Source organism: Aquarana catesbeiana, linkage group LG02, assembly GCF_042186555.1.
Source record: "Aquarana catesbeiana isolate 2022-GZ linkage group LG02, ASM4218655v1, whole genome shotgun sequence".
In the NCBI taxonomy this organism is placed as follows: domain Eukaryota; kingdom Metazoa; phylum Chordata; class Amphibia; order Anura; family Ranidae; genus Aquarana; species Aquarana catesbeiana.
This window is the reverse complement of record NC_133325.1, coordinates 77257346-77278052: the sequence shown is the minus strand read 5'-3', so window position 1 is coordinate 77278052 and position 20707 is coordinate 77257346. Positions and strand designations below refer to the sequence as shown.

The window sequence follows — 20707 nt, the reverse complement described above, 5'->3', positions numbered from 1 at the left end:
CCATTCACCTGGAATAAGCGTGCAATTCCCTACCTAGGCATACAGGTGCCGGCCTCTCTAGCAGACTTATATGCCCTTAACCATTCCACACTCCTTCATAAAATCCAAGCAGATTTAACAAAATGGTCCTCAGGACACTTCTCCTGGTTCGGCAGGGCCGCAATCGTCAAAATGAACATTCTACCCAGAATTTTGTATCTCCTACAAACTATCCCAATCAAAATACCTCCTAAATTCTTTTCCACATACCGTAAAGCTTGCACGACCTTTCTATGGGGTAAAACTCGTCCGAGACTGAGCTTCGAGAGACTGACTGCACCCAAACTCATGGGAGGCATAGGTCTTCCTGACATACATAAATACCAACAAGCATGCCACCTGGCTAGAATTATTGATTGGAATATACATTCCGAAAACAAAGACTGGGTACAGTTGGAACAATCATTCTCACGTATTCCCATTCAAAACCTCCCATGGATTAAACCCCACTCTATACCCTCTGAATATTCTCGACACCCACTTATCAACCCCACGCTAAACTCATTCCGAACAGCATGTAGTAAACACAAAATCTCAACAATAAATGGGCCAATGACACCTCTACGACTGAATCCAGACTTCACCCCGGGCATGCACACTTCCTTCTTACAAGACATATGGCCTCACCAGACAATAAGAGCCGAACACTTCTTTGAAGGGAAACATCTCTTATCACAATCCGCTTTGGCCTCTAGACTAAACATTGATTCCTTTCCCTTTTGGACATTCGTCCAACTCCGAAATTTCTTTAACAAAACAACAACCACCACAGACTGGTCCAGAAACACGACTCCATTTGAAAAGCTATGCTTAAGTACCAGTACAATACCGCATCTGATCTCACAAACATATATCCTCTTATTCAACGAACACTCCCCGACATTGCACTGGACCAACAAACAATGGGAAAAAGACCTTTCCATACAAGTAAATGACCAAGATTGGGACACCATATACACTCTAATCCACAAGGGTTCGATGAACGTGCAAGTCCAAGAAAATGCATACAAACTTTTCTCCAGATGGTACAGGACCCCGCTTTTGTTGCATCACTTCAACCCATCAATACCCCAAATATGCTGGAGATGTAACGGGGACACGGGATCACTGCTACATATCTGGTGGTCGTGCCCCAAAATCCAACCATTCTGGAAGGAAGTCCACAATCTGATCACAAGAATCACTACATACACCTTAGATTTTGATCCCGCAATGTTTCTATTGCATCACTCTTCTACTCATATACCAGCGTACCACCGCTCCTTAGCCATGCATTTAGTGAACGCAGCGAGACTGTGCATTCCCCCCAAATGGCGTTCCACCGAACCACCTACCATAACGGAATGGTTCAAACGCATACACCAAACAAAGGTCATGGAAGACCTTGTTCATCAATTCAATGACACACAAGCTACGTTCACTAAAACATAGACAACTTGGATACACTTCACTACTACAAATGAATACAAACGATACACGACATGAATGACTCTATTGGGCTGTGGCAGGAAACAGACCCCTCCTTGTTCCCCCCCCCCCCCCCGCGTTATCCCACGTCTTCTCCCTCCATCTTTTCATTTCCCCTTCTCACCCCTACGTTCGTTCCCCCGCCCCGTACAAAACACACAGGACACCAAGACACATAACACCAGACTTCTAAACCAAACAGCCTCTCATTGACCCACCATATTAACTTCCACCACTTACTTAAGCCATATGCCTCTTCTACAAAACTCTACACTTACAACCATAATCATACCGCTTGACATCATATATACATATACTATGAAAAGTACTGAAAATATACTTTCCTCAACATTTACCTTCCTCACCATGGATCACGATTGGAACTTAAATCGTTATCCATGAAAGATTACTAATTTTTACCAATTGAGATTATACACTGAATTTTTCATGTTAAGTGTAAGCACCATTGCACCATACCTAGTTCCTCGAAGCTAACACATATATGTAGCCTAACTGCCTAATTTCAATACCAAAGCGGCTGCGTCCGCATCGTTACCTGTATTAATGACTTATTTTATTCTTTCTGTACATGATAATTTGTACTTGAAAACTTCAATAAAAACCTGTTTAAAAAAAAAAAAAAAAAAAAAAAAAGACCGCTGGTCAGAACTTGCCCAGTATGCTATTGAGTTGTTGGGCTGCCCTGCATCAAGCATGCTTTCAGAACAGGCATTCAGTGCTGCAGGAGGTTTCGTTACTGATCATAGAACGCGTCTGTTTACAGACTCGGTGGACCGTTTGACTTTTATAAAAATGAATCAGTCCTGGATTACCAGCTATGAAGCCCCCGATGTCACTGATTAAGTCTTTTTGGAATGTGGAATCTCTGCAGGACTTCGAGGCTGCATAGTTTTGAGGGTGTTCAATCATTTCATCTAGAAGAATGTTTTTAGTATAGGTTTCATGGGCACAATTAACACCCAAAGACCAAATTTTCTGCACCTGTTTGACAGGTGCATATCATTACATTTTTTTACACCAAGGCCAATTCTTGCTTTCATTAAGATTACCTCTTTAGGGTTATGGTGGGAAGGCATCACCGACACCCTAAGACCAATTTTTATGCACCCGTTACTTCTATCCAAAGTCAAAATGACACCAGAATGTATCCAAAACATCTCTAATCTTGTTCCCAATGCACTACATTGTGGCCCCATCATACACATTGGCTCCCAAGCTGTTGCTGAGCAAAATAAAGGCAGCTTGCAGGGAAAATGTCATTTTTTTTTACTTTATAAATGCAATTATTGCTGGAGCATATTCTAGACATGGTATCTGCCACTTTACAGGTAGACTAAGGGGACCCCCCCCAGGCACTATATTGGAAGGAATTTTTCATTTTCTACGCTTTCACTTTAAAAATCAAAAAATCACTGCTCATTTAAAAATGACGTTTTTCACAAACTTTTTTTTATTGATACATGTCTCCCACGGTAGGACCCGGACCCCTATAACCATTGTATGCCCAATAACTTGCATATAAGCCTTCAAAATGGGCACTTTTGGTTTTTTGAAGTTCGGGTCCCATTGACTTTAATGGGGTCCGTTATTCGGGTCCAAACTTTCGCGGTGTTTGAAAGTTCTGGTGGGAACCTGAGCAGTGGTCCATTCGGCCCATTCCTACTTTCCATAGTTAATATTTACTTTGGGCAAAAATGAAGTTGTTAAATAGGTTTAATAGACCTATAACCTTATAATTACATTTTTATAATTATACATAACAGCGTTCTTTTTTTCGTCATCACAGGTGAAATGAATGTTGTTATAAAAAACTGGAAGGAGAAAATTCCACTGAATTATGCCTACCCATATTAGATGCCTTCTTCTGCTGGCCTGGCTGCCTGTTGTATTTTCAAGGCCAGTGAGGGGCATAAAAAGAGTGATAGCATGGTCTATGGGGCCATTCTGTCATACTGCTCAGTGGCAAATAAATCAATTATCTTTTAATGATAAAAAATAAATGTCCTATGAAAAAGTACAATATAACACATAAAAGCCAACACTGAATGGCTGCTCAGGAGGTCTGCATGGCTTATTTTTAAAGGTAATATTGGGAAAAATAGAGGTAAAAAAGTGCCAGTGGGGTTAAGTGGCCATCCCTGTACTTTAATTCATTAGGACTGAGGGGTTAGCAAGTGTGTGCCCATTTTAGTGATGGAGAGGTTCCTCAAGCCGCACATCGCCGCAAATCCACTAATGGAGAGGCATATAGCAGTCTCAGCCTGGGCTCTAGCCAGACCATGCCCCCAACATGTTTCGCGCTGCCCCCAGAGCTTAATCATGGGGGTCACAATGCTACATGCTGATGTTTTGAGCCGAGACGAGCTCTATTCCTGGCCGGCACTCTCAGGAGTTGGCGATTGATTGGGATCCTCTAGGAGCTTGAGCGGCACCAATATTTGTGTGGGTGTGTCCATTGCCAAACTATTGCATGCTAAAAGGGGTCCAGTTTCCCTTTTTAGAAGATTGGGAGATATGAACTCTTGTTATTGGATAATGTGGTGAGTGTTTAGAACCTCTGTCAGGCTCTTTGTTCCCACTACGGAGATTCCCTTTTTTTATTTGCCATGTGACCATTATTATCAGAAAGTGATGGAAAATCTTATTCTCATCCCTATATAGGTATATACACTTTAGTAGGAATTGAGACTTCATAGCTCCTGCCCACTCGAGGCGAGATATATTTATTGGAACTTTCAGGTCGGCCCAGCTGCTACGAAATCAAATATTGATGTCACGCTCCTCAATTGTGTCTCCATAATCTTTAATGGATATATAGTTGGAGAACTAGCTGTGAGACAGTGACACTCTTAATATGGTTTTGTAGACACCAATTACTGTGGGAAACTTTCCCCGTAATTCACAATTTTTATATATAAGGTGTCACACGATTCAACATGCTGGTGGCTTCAAACAATAAACACATTTGTTTGGTAGAGTTGGCCTGACGGTTTTAAGAAAAGGTTCTTACTGGCTCTTTTCCATCCATTGCCTCAAGCCATTGTTTTCTGTTGGCCTCAGACAAAGCCTGAAGTGTAATAATCCCCTGTCTGTAAGAAAAAAAAAATACAAAAAAATGTTAGGAGACGAAAGCACACAAAAGAAATAGTTGCATTGTCACATAAATGCATAGGCGACATACATTCTACACGAGGTCAGCCATCTGTTATATCCATCATCTCTCTCATTACTGTCTTTCAGCAGAGATTCCTAAAACAAGAGGTTCTACGGAGATGTACAGAGGTCAGATGGATTCGTGTAAATCTGATCTTTCCTGTCATTTTTTATGTCCCCGTCCTACTGAATATGTGAATGTAAAATGATCCAATCCTGAGAGAATTACATAATGGAGGCAGTGGCGTAGCGTAGGTTGTCAGCACCCGGGGCAAGGCAAGTAATTTGCGCCCCCCCAACCTGCGGACTTTTAGCTATCCCTGAGTCCCTTCAAATACAATAGTACTGACCTACCTGATTCCTATACTGACCACTACACTACATTGTCCACTACACTGACCACTATATTACACTGACCACTATACTGACCACAATACTATACTGACCACTACACTGACCACCATACTACACTACACTACACTGTCCACTATACTACACTACACTTGACCACCATACTACACTGTCCACTATACTGACCACCATACTACACTGACCACTATACTACACTGTCCACTATACTACATTATACTGACCATCATACTACACTGTCCACCATACTACACTGACCACCATACTACATTACACTGTCCACTATACTACACTACACTTGACCACCATACTACACTGTCCACTATACTACACTATACTGACCACCATACTACACTGTCCACTATACTGACCACCATACTACACTGTCCACTATACTGACCACCATACTACACTATACTGACCACTATACTACACTGTCCACCATACTACACTGACCACTACACTGACCACCACACTACACTATACTGTCCACCATACTACACTGTCCACCATACTACACTGTCCACTACACTAACCACTACACTGACCACTATACTACACTGTCCACTATACTACACTGTCCACTATACTACACTGTCCACCATACTACACTGTCCACCATACTATACTGTCCACTACACTAACCACTACACTGTCCACTATACTACACTGTCCACTATACTACACTATACTGACCACCATACTACACTGACCACTACACTAACCACTACACTGACCACCATACTACACTGTCCACTACACTGTCCATCATACTACACTGTCCACCATACTACACTACACTACACTGACCACCATACTACACTGTCCACTATACTACACTGTCCACTATACTACACTGTCCACTACACTAACCACTACACTGTCCACTATACTAACCACTATACTACACTGACCACCATACTACACTGTCCACCATACTACACTGTCCACCATACTACACTGACCACCATACTACACTGACCACCATACTACACTGACCACCATACTACACTGACCACTACACTACACTATACTGACCACCATACTACACTGTCCACTACACTACACTGTCCACTACACTACACTGACCTCCATACTAAACTACACTATACTGACCACTATGCTAACCACTATACTATACTACACTAACCACTATACTCAGGCCCAGATTAAGAGCATCATGGGCCTGGTGCTAAGGATGTTGGTGGGCCTTTTTATGAAAATAAATAAATGAAAACGCAAACAATTTTTTGTGAAATTTAAATTAAAGAGAGAGAGGGGGGAGAGAGAGAGAGAGAGGGGGGAGAGAGAGAGAGAGAGAGGGGGGAGAGAGAGAGAGAGGGGGGAGAGAGAGAGAGAGAGAGAGAGAGAGAGAGAGAGAGAGAGAGAGAGAGAGAGAGAGAGAGAGAGAGAGAGAGAGAGGGGGGAGAGAGAGAGAGAGAGAGAGAGGGGGGGGGGAGAGAGAGAGAGAGAGAGAGAGGGGGGGGAGAGAGAGAGAGAGAGAGAGAGAGAGAGAGAGAGGAGAGAGAGAGAGAGGGGAGATAGAGAGAGGGGAGAGAGAGAGAGGGGAGAGAGAGAGAGGGGAGAGAGAGAGAGGGGAGAGAGAGAGAGGGGAGAGAGAGAGAGAGGGGAGAGAGAGAGAGAGAGAGAGAGAGAGAGAGAGAGAGAGAGAGAGAGAGATGGAGAGAGAGAGAGAGAGAGAGAGAGAGAGAGAGAGAAAGGGGAATAGAGAGAGGGTGAAAGAGAGAGAGAGGGTGGTAGGGGGTGAAGGGGGTGAGAGAGAGAACAGGGTGAAAGAGAGGGGATGAGAGAGAGGGGGGTGGGAGTGAGTGGGTGAGTCTGTGGGGGGCACAGCATAGTACATTACACAGGAGGGGGGGTTATAGCACAGTACATCACATGGTTGGCACAACACATTACATGGTGGATACATGGATACAGCACATTTAATGGCGGGCACAGCACATTACATGGTGGGTACAGCGCATTACATGGTGGGCACTGCATGGCACAGCACATGACGTGGTGGGCACAGCGCATTACATGGTGGGGCACTGAATGGCACATAACATTACATGGTGGGCACAACACATTACATGGTGGGCACTACATGGCATAGCACGTTTCATGGTGGAAATGCAACTGCACATTACATGTTAGGAACTGCACATGACATGGTGGGCACTGCAAGGCACATCATGACATAGTGGGCACTGCACATCACATGAAGGGCAATGCAATGCACAGCACATGACATTGTTCAGCACAGCGCATTACATGGTGGGCACTGCAACGTACAGCAAATGACATACTGGACACAGCACATTACATGGGGGGGCACTGCAAGGCACATGACATGGTGGGCACAGCACATTACATAGTGGGCACAGCACATTACATAGTGGGCACAGCACATTACATAGGGGCACTGCAATGCACATGACAGGACATGGTGGGCACAGCACATTACATGGGGGGCACTGCAAGGCACATGACATGGTGGGCACAGCACATTACATAGGGGCACTGCAATGCACATGACAGGACATGGTGGGCACAGCACATTACATGGGGGCACTGCAATGCACATGACATGGTGGGCACAGCACATTACATAGGGACACTGCAATGCACATGACAGGACATGGTGGGCACAGCACATTACATGGGGGGGCACTGCAAGGCACATGACATGGTGGGCACAGCACATTACATGGGGGCACTGCAATGCACATGACATGGTGGGCACAGCACATTACATGGGGGGCACTGCAAGGCACATGACATGACATGGTGGGCACAGCACATTACATGGGGGCACTGCAATGCACATGACATGGTGGGCACAGCACATTACATGGGGGGCACTGCAAGGCACATGACATGACATGGTGGGCACAGCACATTACATGGGGGCACTGCAATGCACATGACATGGTGGGCACAGCACATACATGGGGGGCACTGCAAGGCACATGACATGACATGGTGGGCACAGCACATTACATGGGGGCACTGCAATGCACATGACATGGTGGGCACAGCACATTACATGGGGGGCACTGCAAGGCACATGACATGACATGGTGGGCACAGCACATTACATGGGGGCACTGCAAGGCACATGACATGGTGGGCACAGCACATTACATGGGGGGGCACTGCAATGCACATGACAGGACATGGTGGGCACAGAACATTACATGGGGGACACTGCAAGACACATGACATGGTGGGCACAGCACATTACATGGGGGGCACTGCAATGCACATGACAGGACATGGTGGGCACAGAACATTACATGGGGGACACTGCAAGACACATGACATGGTGGGCACTGGGCACAAGAGAGCACATTACATGGGGGAAGCAGCAGTCTGTCCCCTAGCACAATAATTACACAACATCCCCCTAACACATGTACTGACCTTATCATAACAGCATGGGAGATGTCCTTCCTCCCGGGCTCCTGCTGGTTAGGACATCAGCGCCCCTCCCCCGGACACCTCCATACTATACTACACTACATTGTCCTGCCTACAGTCTCTCTCTCTCGCCCCCCTCCCTCCCCCTCCCAGTAACATGACTCTCACACACTTACCTTCTTATCCTGGCTGCATCGATCCGGATAAGGAGGAGAACACAGCGGCGGCTCACTTTCTTCTCTCCCCTGCGCTCTGCTTGCTGCCATGTTCAGTATCCAGCGCCCTGTGATTGGGTGTATGGGGGTCATGTGCGGAGGCGGGGCGCCTCACATGACCCCCATACACCCAATCACAGGGCGCCGGACACTTAACATGGCGGCCGGAGCCCGGGGACACAAAATTAGAAATTAGGAGGAGGCAGCCAGTGACACACACTGGCGCCCCCCTAAATATCGCGCCCGGGGCCACGGCACCCCCCTGCACCCCCCACGCTACGCCACTGAATGGAGGAATCCAGGCAATCAATGCTCCTGGACTTCATGATTATGTGCATATAGGGCAAATCTGCATGCATGTATATAAAAGATTTATTTATTAAAATAAATATCAGAATCTCCCATCCTGGCAAATGTTTAATTACAAAAAATATTGTTAAAAACACACCAATTTAATCAAATATCCCCCAAATTACCCATTTTTGGAAAGTAGGCAGTCCAAGGTATTTAGTAAGAGGCATGGTGAGATTTTTGAAGTTGTATTTTTGATTTTTTTCACAATGTTTTTATTTATTTACAAACTGTCACCAGTGCAGTACAGTGTTATCATATAACTGGTGATCTGGGACACTGATAGGTGACAGTATGTTAAAAAAAAAAAATCATAATTTTTTTTCACATTTCTTTTTTTATTACATTTCTTTTCTTTTTTTACTTTTTCTTTTAACACACTGTGACCAGAGCAATACAGTGTTATCATAGTAACATTGTACTACTCTGGGGAAGTAATCAGGATTTTTTTTTTTTTACACAATATGATTGTTTATATCAGTGAATTTCATTGGTATAAGCAACCATTTTTACTGAATGAAACAGATTCATTGAGGCTGGGTTCACACCAGTGCGAATTGGAGGAGGGTTTCCCCGCATCCAATTCGCATAACAGGAGATTGTGACCAACTCTCTATGGAGTCGGTTCACACATCTCAGCAGTGACTCCGGTGCGAATTGCACAGGAGTTCTGTGCGTCTTTTGGTCCGTTTCAGGTCCGAATTCAGCCAAAAATTCGGGCTGAACTTGGACCTAAAACGGTGAATGGAGACACACTGGACTCCTGCTGTGAGCTGGAACGTGCTGCAGTGTGAACCCAGCCTCAGTGTCTTTTGTTGTGATTAGCTGTGATTGGCCAAAGCTAATCAATTGGTACAGATGGGCTATGATTGCCCCTGTCTGTACCATGTGATTACTTTGACCAATCACAGTATACAATTATATACAATGGATCATTATAAGCACCCCTGCCAGTGTCAAATTGTTTGTCTCAACCTTCTAACTGCAATGTTTGCTGGACAGCTTTGTCTGTTAAAAAAAGTTGAACCTTATCAGACTTACTAGCCGGATAACTATGTAAAAAATAAAGCAACAAAAGCCAAGAAAAAAAAAAGGAAAACTAATACAGCCATTACATCTAACTGCAATATAATACATTTTTTGGGTTTAATAAGACCCCTTTCACATGGGGCAGATACGATTTGCTCAGCAGGAGATCTGTCCACTGATCCCCTGCTGAGCAGAGCGATCAGATGACAGATCTGTGTCTACTCATTTTTTGCAGAGGTGACATGGACAGAGTCTGCTCTGCTCTATGGGCAGTTGGGTGTAAACTGACCAGCTGTCCGGTTATACCAAACTACTTCTGATCCGATCCACCTACATAGAGGAGAGCAGATCCCCTTCCGTTTGTTTTTAGCGGACTGGATTGGATCAGAGGTAGGCGTAAATGAATCCTTTTACAGCGCCGGGCTGTGGAGGGGATGGGAGCGGCTGGCTTAAGCTCTCAGCAGCTCTCTGAGAGGCTGAGATGGGTGCCCGTCCAGGCATCTGGATGGATCCTGACCATATGGATCCTGGCCATACCGGTTCTGTGACGTCAGCCCGCTGTCTGCTGAAAATGGTTCACAGGGGTGCAGAACGGACTGCGCGCCTGTGATTCACAGGAGAAGTAAAGACAAACAAGCTTTGGCTGTACTTCTCTTTTAAGCTGCAAAATATTATAGTTTATTAATCCTTTGAAAACAGCAACTCCTATGATGCAATGTTAGCTTTTCCTGCTCTGATCCTACATGAGCTGTCACACTAATAAGCTGGATGTAGAAGAAAGGCGCAACAACCTAGGTCAGTGATGGTGAACCTTGGCAGCCCAGATGTTTTCAAACTACATTTCCCATGATGCTCAACTACACTGCAGAGTGCATGAGCATCATGGGAAATGTAGTTCCAAAACATCTGGGGTGCCAAGGTTTGCCATCACTGACCTAGGTTGTGATGGTGCTGGATCCTGAATATGCATAGCTCTCCTGTTTTAGGAAGGAAGTGAAATTGATAAATGGTTCTATCTGGTGATATCAAAAGCTTCTCATAAAAAAACTACATTAGAGCAGTGAGAAATGTAAGTACTGACACAGTGCATGGCTCATTTATACAAACCTTTCTATGACTTCTATGTCAAAGCAAAACCGCTTGTCTATAGAATCTGTCTTCCGTCGTATGCACAACTTCAGCTTGAACATCTCTGGAGCGCTGGAGACCAGTCCATTCTGATGGAAGGAAAGAAGAAAGGATGAACGTGTATCTATAGCTAAAAAACTTTCTAATTTGGATAGAGTAGAGATGAGTTAGAACCTCCATCAGCCCTCACTGGGAAGATTCATCCTCCTTATCCTGTGATAAGTGGTGAAGGAAAATAATCATATTGCGACACCTGTTCCAATGGCAACTAAGAGGAGACTTCACTCTCACTTTGGAGAGATTTCCTCTCACTTTATTTTGTGTCTCCAAGACAGGCATTGAAAGAAATTACCTCCACAGAGAATAAGACAGCCCAGGGTACTGACCCTTCCCTACTCTATCCAAAACTAGTGCTGGCATTAGATAACACTTTAAGGGAAGACCAATACCAATCATCATTGCATATGCAGTGTATGTGCAATATTATATTTTTCCCCACGCTAAGTTTCAAGAGTTTTTTTTTATTTCAGCTTAGTTGTGCCTTGACACGGGTCACATAGGTGAGCTTGAACGTTAGAAGGAATTGACAACATTTTAAAGTTGGTTTTCATGGATATGCAGTACATGTGCATGGGAACACACAATAGTCTATTTTATATGAAAAAAGTTATCAATTTTTCTTAAAATTTGAAATGCCTTGCTTCTATGTACAGTTTGTAAACATATAGGTTAACCACTTCCGGACCGCCGCACGCCGATATATGTCCTAACTTTGAAGAGGGATATTTTTGTTATGGCAGCAGCTAGCTGCCATAACCCCGGTTCCCTCTTCTGCGGCCGGCGTTCCGGTTTCCGATAATAGTGTCTGCGGCGGATTTGTCGCAAGATCACTTTTATAGGCGGCGGGAGAGGGCCCCCCTCCCGCCGCGCTCTGGTGCCCTCCCTTCGCTTACCGGAGCTGTCGGTAGCGGCGGTGGCGATCGGATGCTTGTCCTTCCTGGGTAAGGGTAAATGTTTGTCGCCATTTTACGAGTGGGCGCAATTTTGAAGCGTGACATGTTGGGTATCAATTTACTCGGCCTAACATTATCTTTCACATAATTAAAAAAAATGGGCTAACTTTACTGTTGTCTTATTTTTTTATTCAAAAAAGTGTATTTTTTCCAAAAAAAGTGCGCCTGTAAGACCGCTGCGCAAATACGGTGTGACAGAAATTATTGCTACAACAACCATTTTATTCTTTAGGGTTTTAGAAAAAAAAATATAATGTTTGGGGGTTCTAAGTAATTTTCTAGCAAAAAAATCTGTTTTTAACTTGTAAATAACAAATCTCAGAAAGAGGCTCGGTCCTTAAGTGGTTAATGAAGCCTCAATAATTGCTCACTATCTATACAGGCGGTCTTGGCTTAAAGCCCAACTTTCAGCTTAAAGTGTCACATCATAAAAAACTATCAATAAATGGCGTTTTACCTGCTGTTCATACTCATTCAGTGACGATGAGATTCATTTTCTGTATTCTGCAAACAACCTGGTTGATCCCGCTGCTCTCTATCTCCACCTTTTGTCAATGTCCGCAATTCAGCTAAGGATTTTTCAGCTGTGGTGGCAACTCTGCACATGCTCAGTTTTCAGTGAGTTTCTATTCTGAGCATTTCCTCCCTATCACATCTGAGCAGCCCATGTGACTACAGAGTCACACATGTGGGTGTATACACAGTGGTAAATGACCACTAACCATCCCCACTAACCAGCTAAACACAAAGGGGGCGGGATATTACATCTTGATTGATGGAGGCTTCACCTCGTTCTTATTCTGGAGGGACGTGACACAGCCTGTGACTGGCAGTAATTCGCCCGCACCATGTTATTGCCAAACCATAATAAAGCTTTGATTTCAAATATATATTTGTATGAACATTTAAAACAGTTTATTGATATAATTTATTTATTTTTACTCTGTATTCCAAAGGCTGTTTTTTATTTTGAACATGTGACCAGCAGCAGAGGACTAGAAGCTCCTCCTGCTTGTGTTTCCCTGCAGACAGGCTGGGAAAGAGCTGAGTCATGTGACAGCGTGACTCACGAAACCAGTGGTGAGATGATTGGAGCTTTGTGACATGGTGCATTATCCTGCTGGAAGGAGCCATCAGAAGATGTGTACACTGTAGTCATGAAGGGATGGACATGGTCAGCAACAATATTCAGGTGGGCCATGGCATTTAAATGATGCTCAATTGGTACTAAGGGACCCAAAGTGTGCCAAGAAAATATCCCTCACACCATTACACCGCCACCAGCAGCCTGAACCATTGATACAACAAGGCAGGGTGGACCCATGATTGCATGTTGTTTACACCAAATTCTGACCCTTCCATCTGAATGCTGCAGCTGAAATCGAGACTCATCAGATGAAGCAACGTTTTTCCAATCTTCTACTGTCCAAATTTGGTGAGCCTGTGAGAATTGTAGCCTCAGTTTCCTGTTCTTAGCTGACAGGAGTGGCACCCGGTGTGGACTTCTGCTGCTGTAGCCCATCTGCTTCAAGGTTCGAGGCGTTGTGTGTTCAGAGATGTTATTCTGCATACCTTGGTTGTAATGATTGGTTATTTGAGTTACTGTTGCCTTTCTATCATCTCAAACAAGTCTGCCCATTCTCCTCTGACATCAACAAGGCATTTTCCTCTACACAACTGAATATTTTCTCTTTTTCGGACCATTCTCTGTAAACCCGAGAGATGATTGTGTGTGAAAATCCCAGTAGATCAGCAGTTTTGGAAATACTCAGACCCGCCCGTCTGGCACCAATAACCATGCCACGTTCAAAGTCACTTAAATCCCCTTTCTTCCCCATTCTGATGCTCAGTTTGAACTTCAGCAAGACGTCTTCACCACGTCTAGATGCCTAAATGCGTTGAGTTGCTGCCATGTGATTGGCTGATTAGCAACTTGTGTTACCAAGCAATTGAACCTAATAAAGTGGCCGTATATCCCTTTAGTAGTATCTGACTCTCAGTGAATTTACGGGGGAGATTTACTAAAAGTGGAGCACTCAGAATCTGCTGCAGCTGTATATGGTAGCCAATCAGCTTCTAACTTCAGATTCTTCAATAAGCTTTGATAATAAAACCTGGAAGCTGATTGGTCTCTATGCAAAGTTGCACCAGATTTTGCATGCTCCAGTTTTAGTAAATAACCCCCTATGAGTCAGCAATCTGGATGCCATGTCTGATATACTTAAAAGCCTTTTCCATAGAACTCTCTCACTGATTTTCTTCTTTTTAGGGAAAGTCATCAAGTCTTTCCTCAATCCCCCTTCCCAAATTGCAGAATAGGGTCGCATACGTATGTGCATAGCGAATCTGAACACACATAATGCCAATAAGGACATTTTTGCTGGTTAACTAATTCCACAGAAGTCAACTAAGCAACATAATGGGGGTTATTTACTAAAGAAAAATCCACTTTGCACTGCAAGTGCACTTGAAAGTAAAGTCGCTGTAGATCTGAGGGGGACATGCAAGGAAAATAAAAAACAGCATTTTAGCTTGCACATGATTGGATGATAAAATCAGCAGAGCTTCCCCTCATTTCAGATATACCCCTTAGATTTAGAGCGACTGCACTTCCAAGTGCATTTGCAGTGCAAAGTGGATTTGCCTTTCGTAAATAACCCCCAATGTATTTGGAGTGTTTGAGGAAACGCATGCAAACTCCATGCAGGTAGTATCCTGGCCAAGATTTGAACCAAGGACCCGAATGCTGCAAGGCATACATACTAAGAACTAAGCTGATCTTTTCTGCTCCCTGTTATTTGCACAAACCTATCTGCCCATATTCTATAGCAATACTCTTTGCATGCTGTACATAGGTGCGCCGTTATGATATGATACCTTGCTGTCTCTGTCATGGTGCAGCAATGATAGTTCATGTTAAACTTGGCCATGGTTCACCCTAGGCAGACCGGGGATAGTTTACAAATGTTGACAGGTTTGCTTTATATAGGTGACACATGTAGAAGCCTGTTGATAGCTGACCTTTCATAAACTGGCCTTTTAATATTGAAATGTAAATAAGGCATTAAAGCATTTTTTTTTTTTGCATTATGCATTTTGTTAGTTTTAGTATTCACAGGATACAAAATACACAACTCATGCAGATGTGATTTATTCACACAATATCACATTTTATCTCACTTTGCTGCTAATTTACACACACAATTAGTCTGTTTAATGGTATTCTTTACTGCAGCACCAAGACGCTAATAGGAATTAAAGATGGCGAAGAAAAGATATGACTGTGTTTTATGTACCCAATTCCAGGTCTTTTTTATTCCGCTAATTGCTCAACTTAATAAATGATTAATCAATGAATTAATTAGATCACCAAATGATTAAACAGATACTCTTTTACTGAGCAATTTCACATAACGCACATAGTGCTGTTTTATTTACCAAAGAGCTCCAAATACGTTTTTAGTTTATAAGCTGTATGTGTAAAAGTGAAGAATAAAAAAAAAAAAAAGGGTCGGGACCATGGGTGTGATACTGGGGGTTTGCCACTGGGTGGCACCACTTAGCATATTAGCAGTCATTAACTATTTCACTGCTGGCATTTCTCAATTTTTTTTTTTTTTGTACATTTTAAAACACTTTTTTTTAACCTGAAAACACACTTAAAACCCCAAAATATACGATTTTGGAAAAAAGAGGAACCACAGAATAAAAACAAGGTCTTTTTTATGTTGCATGATATTGTTGCAAGTGTATATCAAGTCTATATTTTCAGCAGGGCATTTTTTCAGCGGGAACGTGGGGGGGAAGGCAGTTCCGGCACCTCCAGCACTGAATGTAATGTAATGGCAAGGGGTGCTGGGGTGGGCTGGAGGGTCTATTGTTTCTGGAGCGGATCTATTTTTGAGTGGCGGTCTATTGTTGCTGGTGGGTCAATTATTGCTGGAAGAGATCTACTACTGATGAAGTGGGTCTATAGTTGCTGGCTACTGGATACTCTATTGATGCTGGTTGCTGGGAGATCTGTTGTTGCTGCTGGGTGATATTTTGTTGTGGGGGTCCATTGTTGCTAGGGGGGATCTACTGTTTCTGAGTGAATCTATTGTTGCTGGGGGGGGGGGGGATTCTATTGCTGCTGGCTGTAGGGAATCTATTTGACTAATTTTCTTGCTATCATTAACACATTTCATACAAATTACTTAGCACCACAAAATTATACTTGGCTCTGTACTCTCTAAAAGGGGCAGTACTGAGAGGTGGGTAGGGGATGAAACCAAGGAACGGTGCTCAGAGGTGGGTAGGGGGCGGAGATAAGAAGTGACTCAGAAGGGGGCAGTTCCTGCACCTATTCTCTGAGAAAAAAGCCCTGATTTTCAGTATTAGAAAATCATTTTATTCACACAAACACAATAACATTTACACATATTCTGTCAAAGAGACAGTCAAGTAAGTAGACGCCAAATATGTCAAGACTTAAAATTTCATCTGGCTGCAAACACTAAGGCTCGGTTCACACTAGGACGACTTGTCAGGCGACCTACCGTTCAGTACAATGGAACCGTTCTAATCAGAGCGACGCAAGTCGCTCCGACTTAGAAAAAGGTTCCTGTACGACTTTGGGGGCGACTTGGGGCGACTTGCATAGACTTCTATACAGAAGTCGTTTTGCAAGTCGCCCGGGCAGTCGTGTGCAGGTCGCCTCGGTGAGGCGACCTGCAAGTTGTGCCGCCTCTGGTGTGAACCGATGCCAACAAACTAAAGTACCCCAAATTTGATCAAAGATGTTACTTTAAAACCTTTACAACTCATCAATTTAGAGCTAATTGTAATTAATGGCCCTAGAATTATTCCTCTTACTACTGTATGCGTGGTGATACCAAATATATGTATCTTTTATGTATTTGTTTCATTTATGTGTGACCATAAACTAAGAAAACTTCAGGTGCCGCTCAAGGTTCCCAGCTCTTGCGGCTCACACAAAAGGGGGCACTGGCATGGAAAGCGCCCTTCCCAGCTTGATGCATGCAGTCAAAAGAAAGAAAAGACCCAAATCACTGCGCACCAACAAGTCCCGAATGTACTATGAATGAAAGCGGCTTCAGCCCAGCTCATGACTAAGGCCAGAGCGAAATGCGTCAGTGCCATGAGCCGGGACAGAGCCAGGCTGAACCTGCTTTCATTCGTAGTACATTCAGGCCTTGTTGGTGTGCAGCCACTGGGTCTTTGCTTTCCTTTGACTTTATGTGTGCACTTTAAGTGTGCTTTTGCCTTCACACTTCTGTGCATGCAGGCACAGGGTAGCTTTACATTTTTTTAAAATTTATTTTAATATGTTTGAATTTTTTTAACAAAAACAGGTGGGCAGGCAAGGGGAACCAAAATATAAAACAACAGAGACAAGTCTCCTATGTGATCCAATTTTGTTGTGAAAGGCTCTCTTTAATGAGTCATCAGAGGTCTTTTTGACTTCCGGCTGTCAGATGGAGTTCACTGGGCTGTACACCTGCCTGATCGCTTTCATGCAGCTCCGATATATGTGTCCCCATGCACTGGTAGGGGATGAATATACCGGAGGTGTGCGGAAGTGATCAGGCGGCTGGACCACTGCGCGATTGACTCCATCTGATAGTTGGCTTGTCAGATTTAGGCCTCATGCACACGAGACGCTGTTAAACGCGCGTTCAGAGGCAGATGGACGCTTTTTTCAACTGCCCCCGAACTCATTCAATGTTATCCTATGTGACCATGTACACGGTCTCGTTTTTTGGTGTTTTTAGGCAGTTGCGTTTAACCTCGTTTTTCCAGAAGCAAAAAAATGGGTTCAGACGCAAACGTTTTCCACATTTCAGACGCCAAACGCGGCTAAATGCGGCTAAACGTCAGTACCACGTTTAGCTGCGTTTGCACTTATAAGCGTTTTTAAAGGTGCCCTATTTTTTTTTACATTAAAAATCTCTAAAATGATGGCAAATGATGAAAAACCATTAAAAAAATATTTTAAACAATTGTAATTGCTTGCAGTGATTCATAAACCATTTACATACCCTAAAGAGCCCTTCATCCAATCCAATACACCACTAGCATTGCTGTTATCCAAAGTATAATTGGAATTTGACCCATATATTGTTAGATTTGAACAAGCAACTTGTGGCAGGTGACATGGCAAGTGGACAATCCACAACTCGTGGCAGGTGGCGTGGCAAGTGGACAATCCACAACTTGTGACAGGTGACGTGGCAAATGACAATCCAACTTGTAGTAGGTGACGTGGCAAGTGACGTGGCAGGTGACGTGGCAAGTGGACAATCCACAACTTGCGACAGGTGACGTGGCAAGTGATGTGGCAGGTGACGTGGCAAGTGGACAATCCACAACTTGCGACAGGTGACGTGGCAATTGATGTGGCAAGTGGATAAGCCACAACTTGTGGCAAGTGACGTGGCAAGTGACGTGGCAAGTGGACAATCCACAACTTGTGGCAGGTGACGTGGCAAGTGGACAATCCACACCTTGTGGCAGGTGACGTGGTAAGTGATGTGGCAGGTGACGTGGCAAGTGACGTGGCAGGTGACATGGCAAGTGACGTGGCAAGTGGACAATCCACAACTTGTGGCAGATGATGTGGCAAGTGGACAATCCACAACTTGTGGCAGATGATGTGGCACGTGGACAATTCACAACTTGTGGCAGGTGACGTGGCAAATGACAATCCAACTTGTGGCACGTGATCCGATACACCACTAGCATTGCTGTTATCTGAAGTATAATTGGAATTTGACCCATATGTTAGATTTGAACAAGCAACTTGTGACAGGTGACGTGGCAAGTGATGTGGCAGGTGACGTGGCAAGTGGACAATCCACAACTTGTGACAGGTGACGTGGCAATTGATGTGGCAAGTGGATAAGCCACAACTTGTGGCAAGTGACGTGGCAAGTGACGTGGCAAGTGGACAATCCACAACTTGTGGCAGGTGACGTGGCAAGTGGACAATCCACACCTTGTAGCAGGTGACGTGGTAAGTGATGTGGCAGGTGACGTGGCAAGTGACGTGGCAGGTGACATGGCAAGTGACGTAGCAAGTGGACAATCCACAACTTGTGGCAGATGATGTGGCAAGTGGACAATCCACAACTTGTGGCAGATGATGTGGCACGTGGACAATTCACAACTTGTGGCAGGTGACGTGGCAAGTGACGTAGCAAGTGGACAATCCACAACTTGTGGCAGATGACGTGGCAAATGACAATCCAACTTGTGGCACGTGATCCGATACACCACTAGCATTGCTGTTATCTGAAGTATAATTGGAATTTGACCCATATGTTAGATTTGAACAAGCAACTTGTGACAGGTGACGTGGCAAGTGGACAATCCAGAACTTGTGGCAGGTGACGTAGCAAGTGGACAATCCACAACTTGTGACAGGTGATGTGGCAAATGACAATCCAACTTGTGGCAGGTGACGTGGCAAGTGGACAATCCACAACTTGTGGCAAGTGACGTGGCAAGTGGACAATCCACAACTTGTGGCAAGTGACGTGGCAGGTGACGTGGCAAGTGGACAATCCACAATTTGTGGCAGATGACATGGCAAGTGACGTGGCAAGTGGACAATCCACAACATGTGGCAGATGATGTGGCAAGTGGACAATCCACAACTTGTGGCAGATGATGTGGCAAGTGACAATCCACAACTTGTGGCAGGTGACGTGGCAAGTGACATGCTAAATACAAGTACACTGCTGCTCTCTCAGCTTCTGCTACTCACTCTGGTCTCACAAAATGGCTGAAAGAGTTAAATAATATTGTCTTTTGAGCTTGGGGAGGGTCTTGATGTTATCTTAACTAAATGCTTCTAGACGCAAACGCAGTAAAACACAGCTAAACACGGCATGCAAATGCGGCAAAACGGGCATTTCAAAACATGCTTTCAACAGAGTTTACACCCGCGTCTCGTGTGCATGGGGCCTTACACAAATTCCCAGCAGCTGTAGCAGTTACCAGTGTGTGTACCCCCCCCCCCCCCCATTGACATATGCTATAGGTTGGTGCAGCTAGCAGGTTAAAGTTCAAGTGAGATCAAGAATGTTAAAGTGGAGTTCCACCCAAAAATGGAACTTCCGCTGTTCGGATTCCTCCCCCCCTCCGGTGTCACATTTGGCACATTTCAGGGGGGAGCAGATACCTGTATAATCCAGGTATTTACTCCCACTTCCAGCAAAAGATCACTGCAGTATCCGTGGCAATCTACGCCATGTCCGGCTCCTCCTCGCCCCCCCCCCCCATTGTCTTCTGGGAGACACACAGGTCTCAAAAGACAGCAGGGACCTGTGAGATTGCACAGCGCAACTCGCGCATTCGCAGTAGGGAGCCAGGCTATGAGGCCGCAAGGCTTCACTTCCTGATTCCCCTACTGAAGATGCCGGCACCTCCACCCGGAACCGAGGGATGGGTCCAGCTTTGGATGAGGACATTGCGGGCACCCTGGACAGGTCT

The 20707-nt window shown here is 44.4% G+C and overlaps 1 protein-coding gene across 2 annotated transcripts in view; it reads right to left on the bottom strand.

Moving 5' to 3' along the window:
• Nucleotides 1-20707, bottom strand: part of ARHGAP42 (Rho GTPase activating protein 42) — a 525190-nt gene that overhangs the window by 78886 nt on the left and 425597 nt on the right. For both annotated transcript variants that reach the window (XM_073613052.1, XM_073613053.1), the window contains 2 exons: nt 11178-11287; nt 4538-4616 (listed from right to left, as the gene is read on the bottom strand). In XM_073613052.1, the coding sequence (XP_073469153.1) occupies nt 4538-4616; nt 11178-11287 (189 nt within the window). The remainder of the gene's footprint in view (nt 1-4537; nt 4617-11177; nt 11288-20707) is intronic.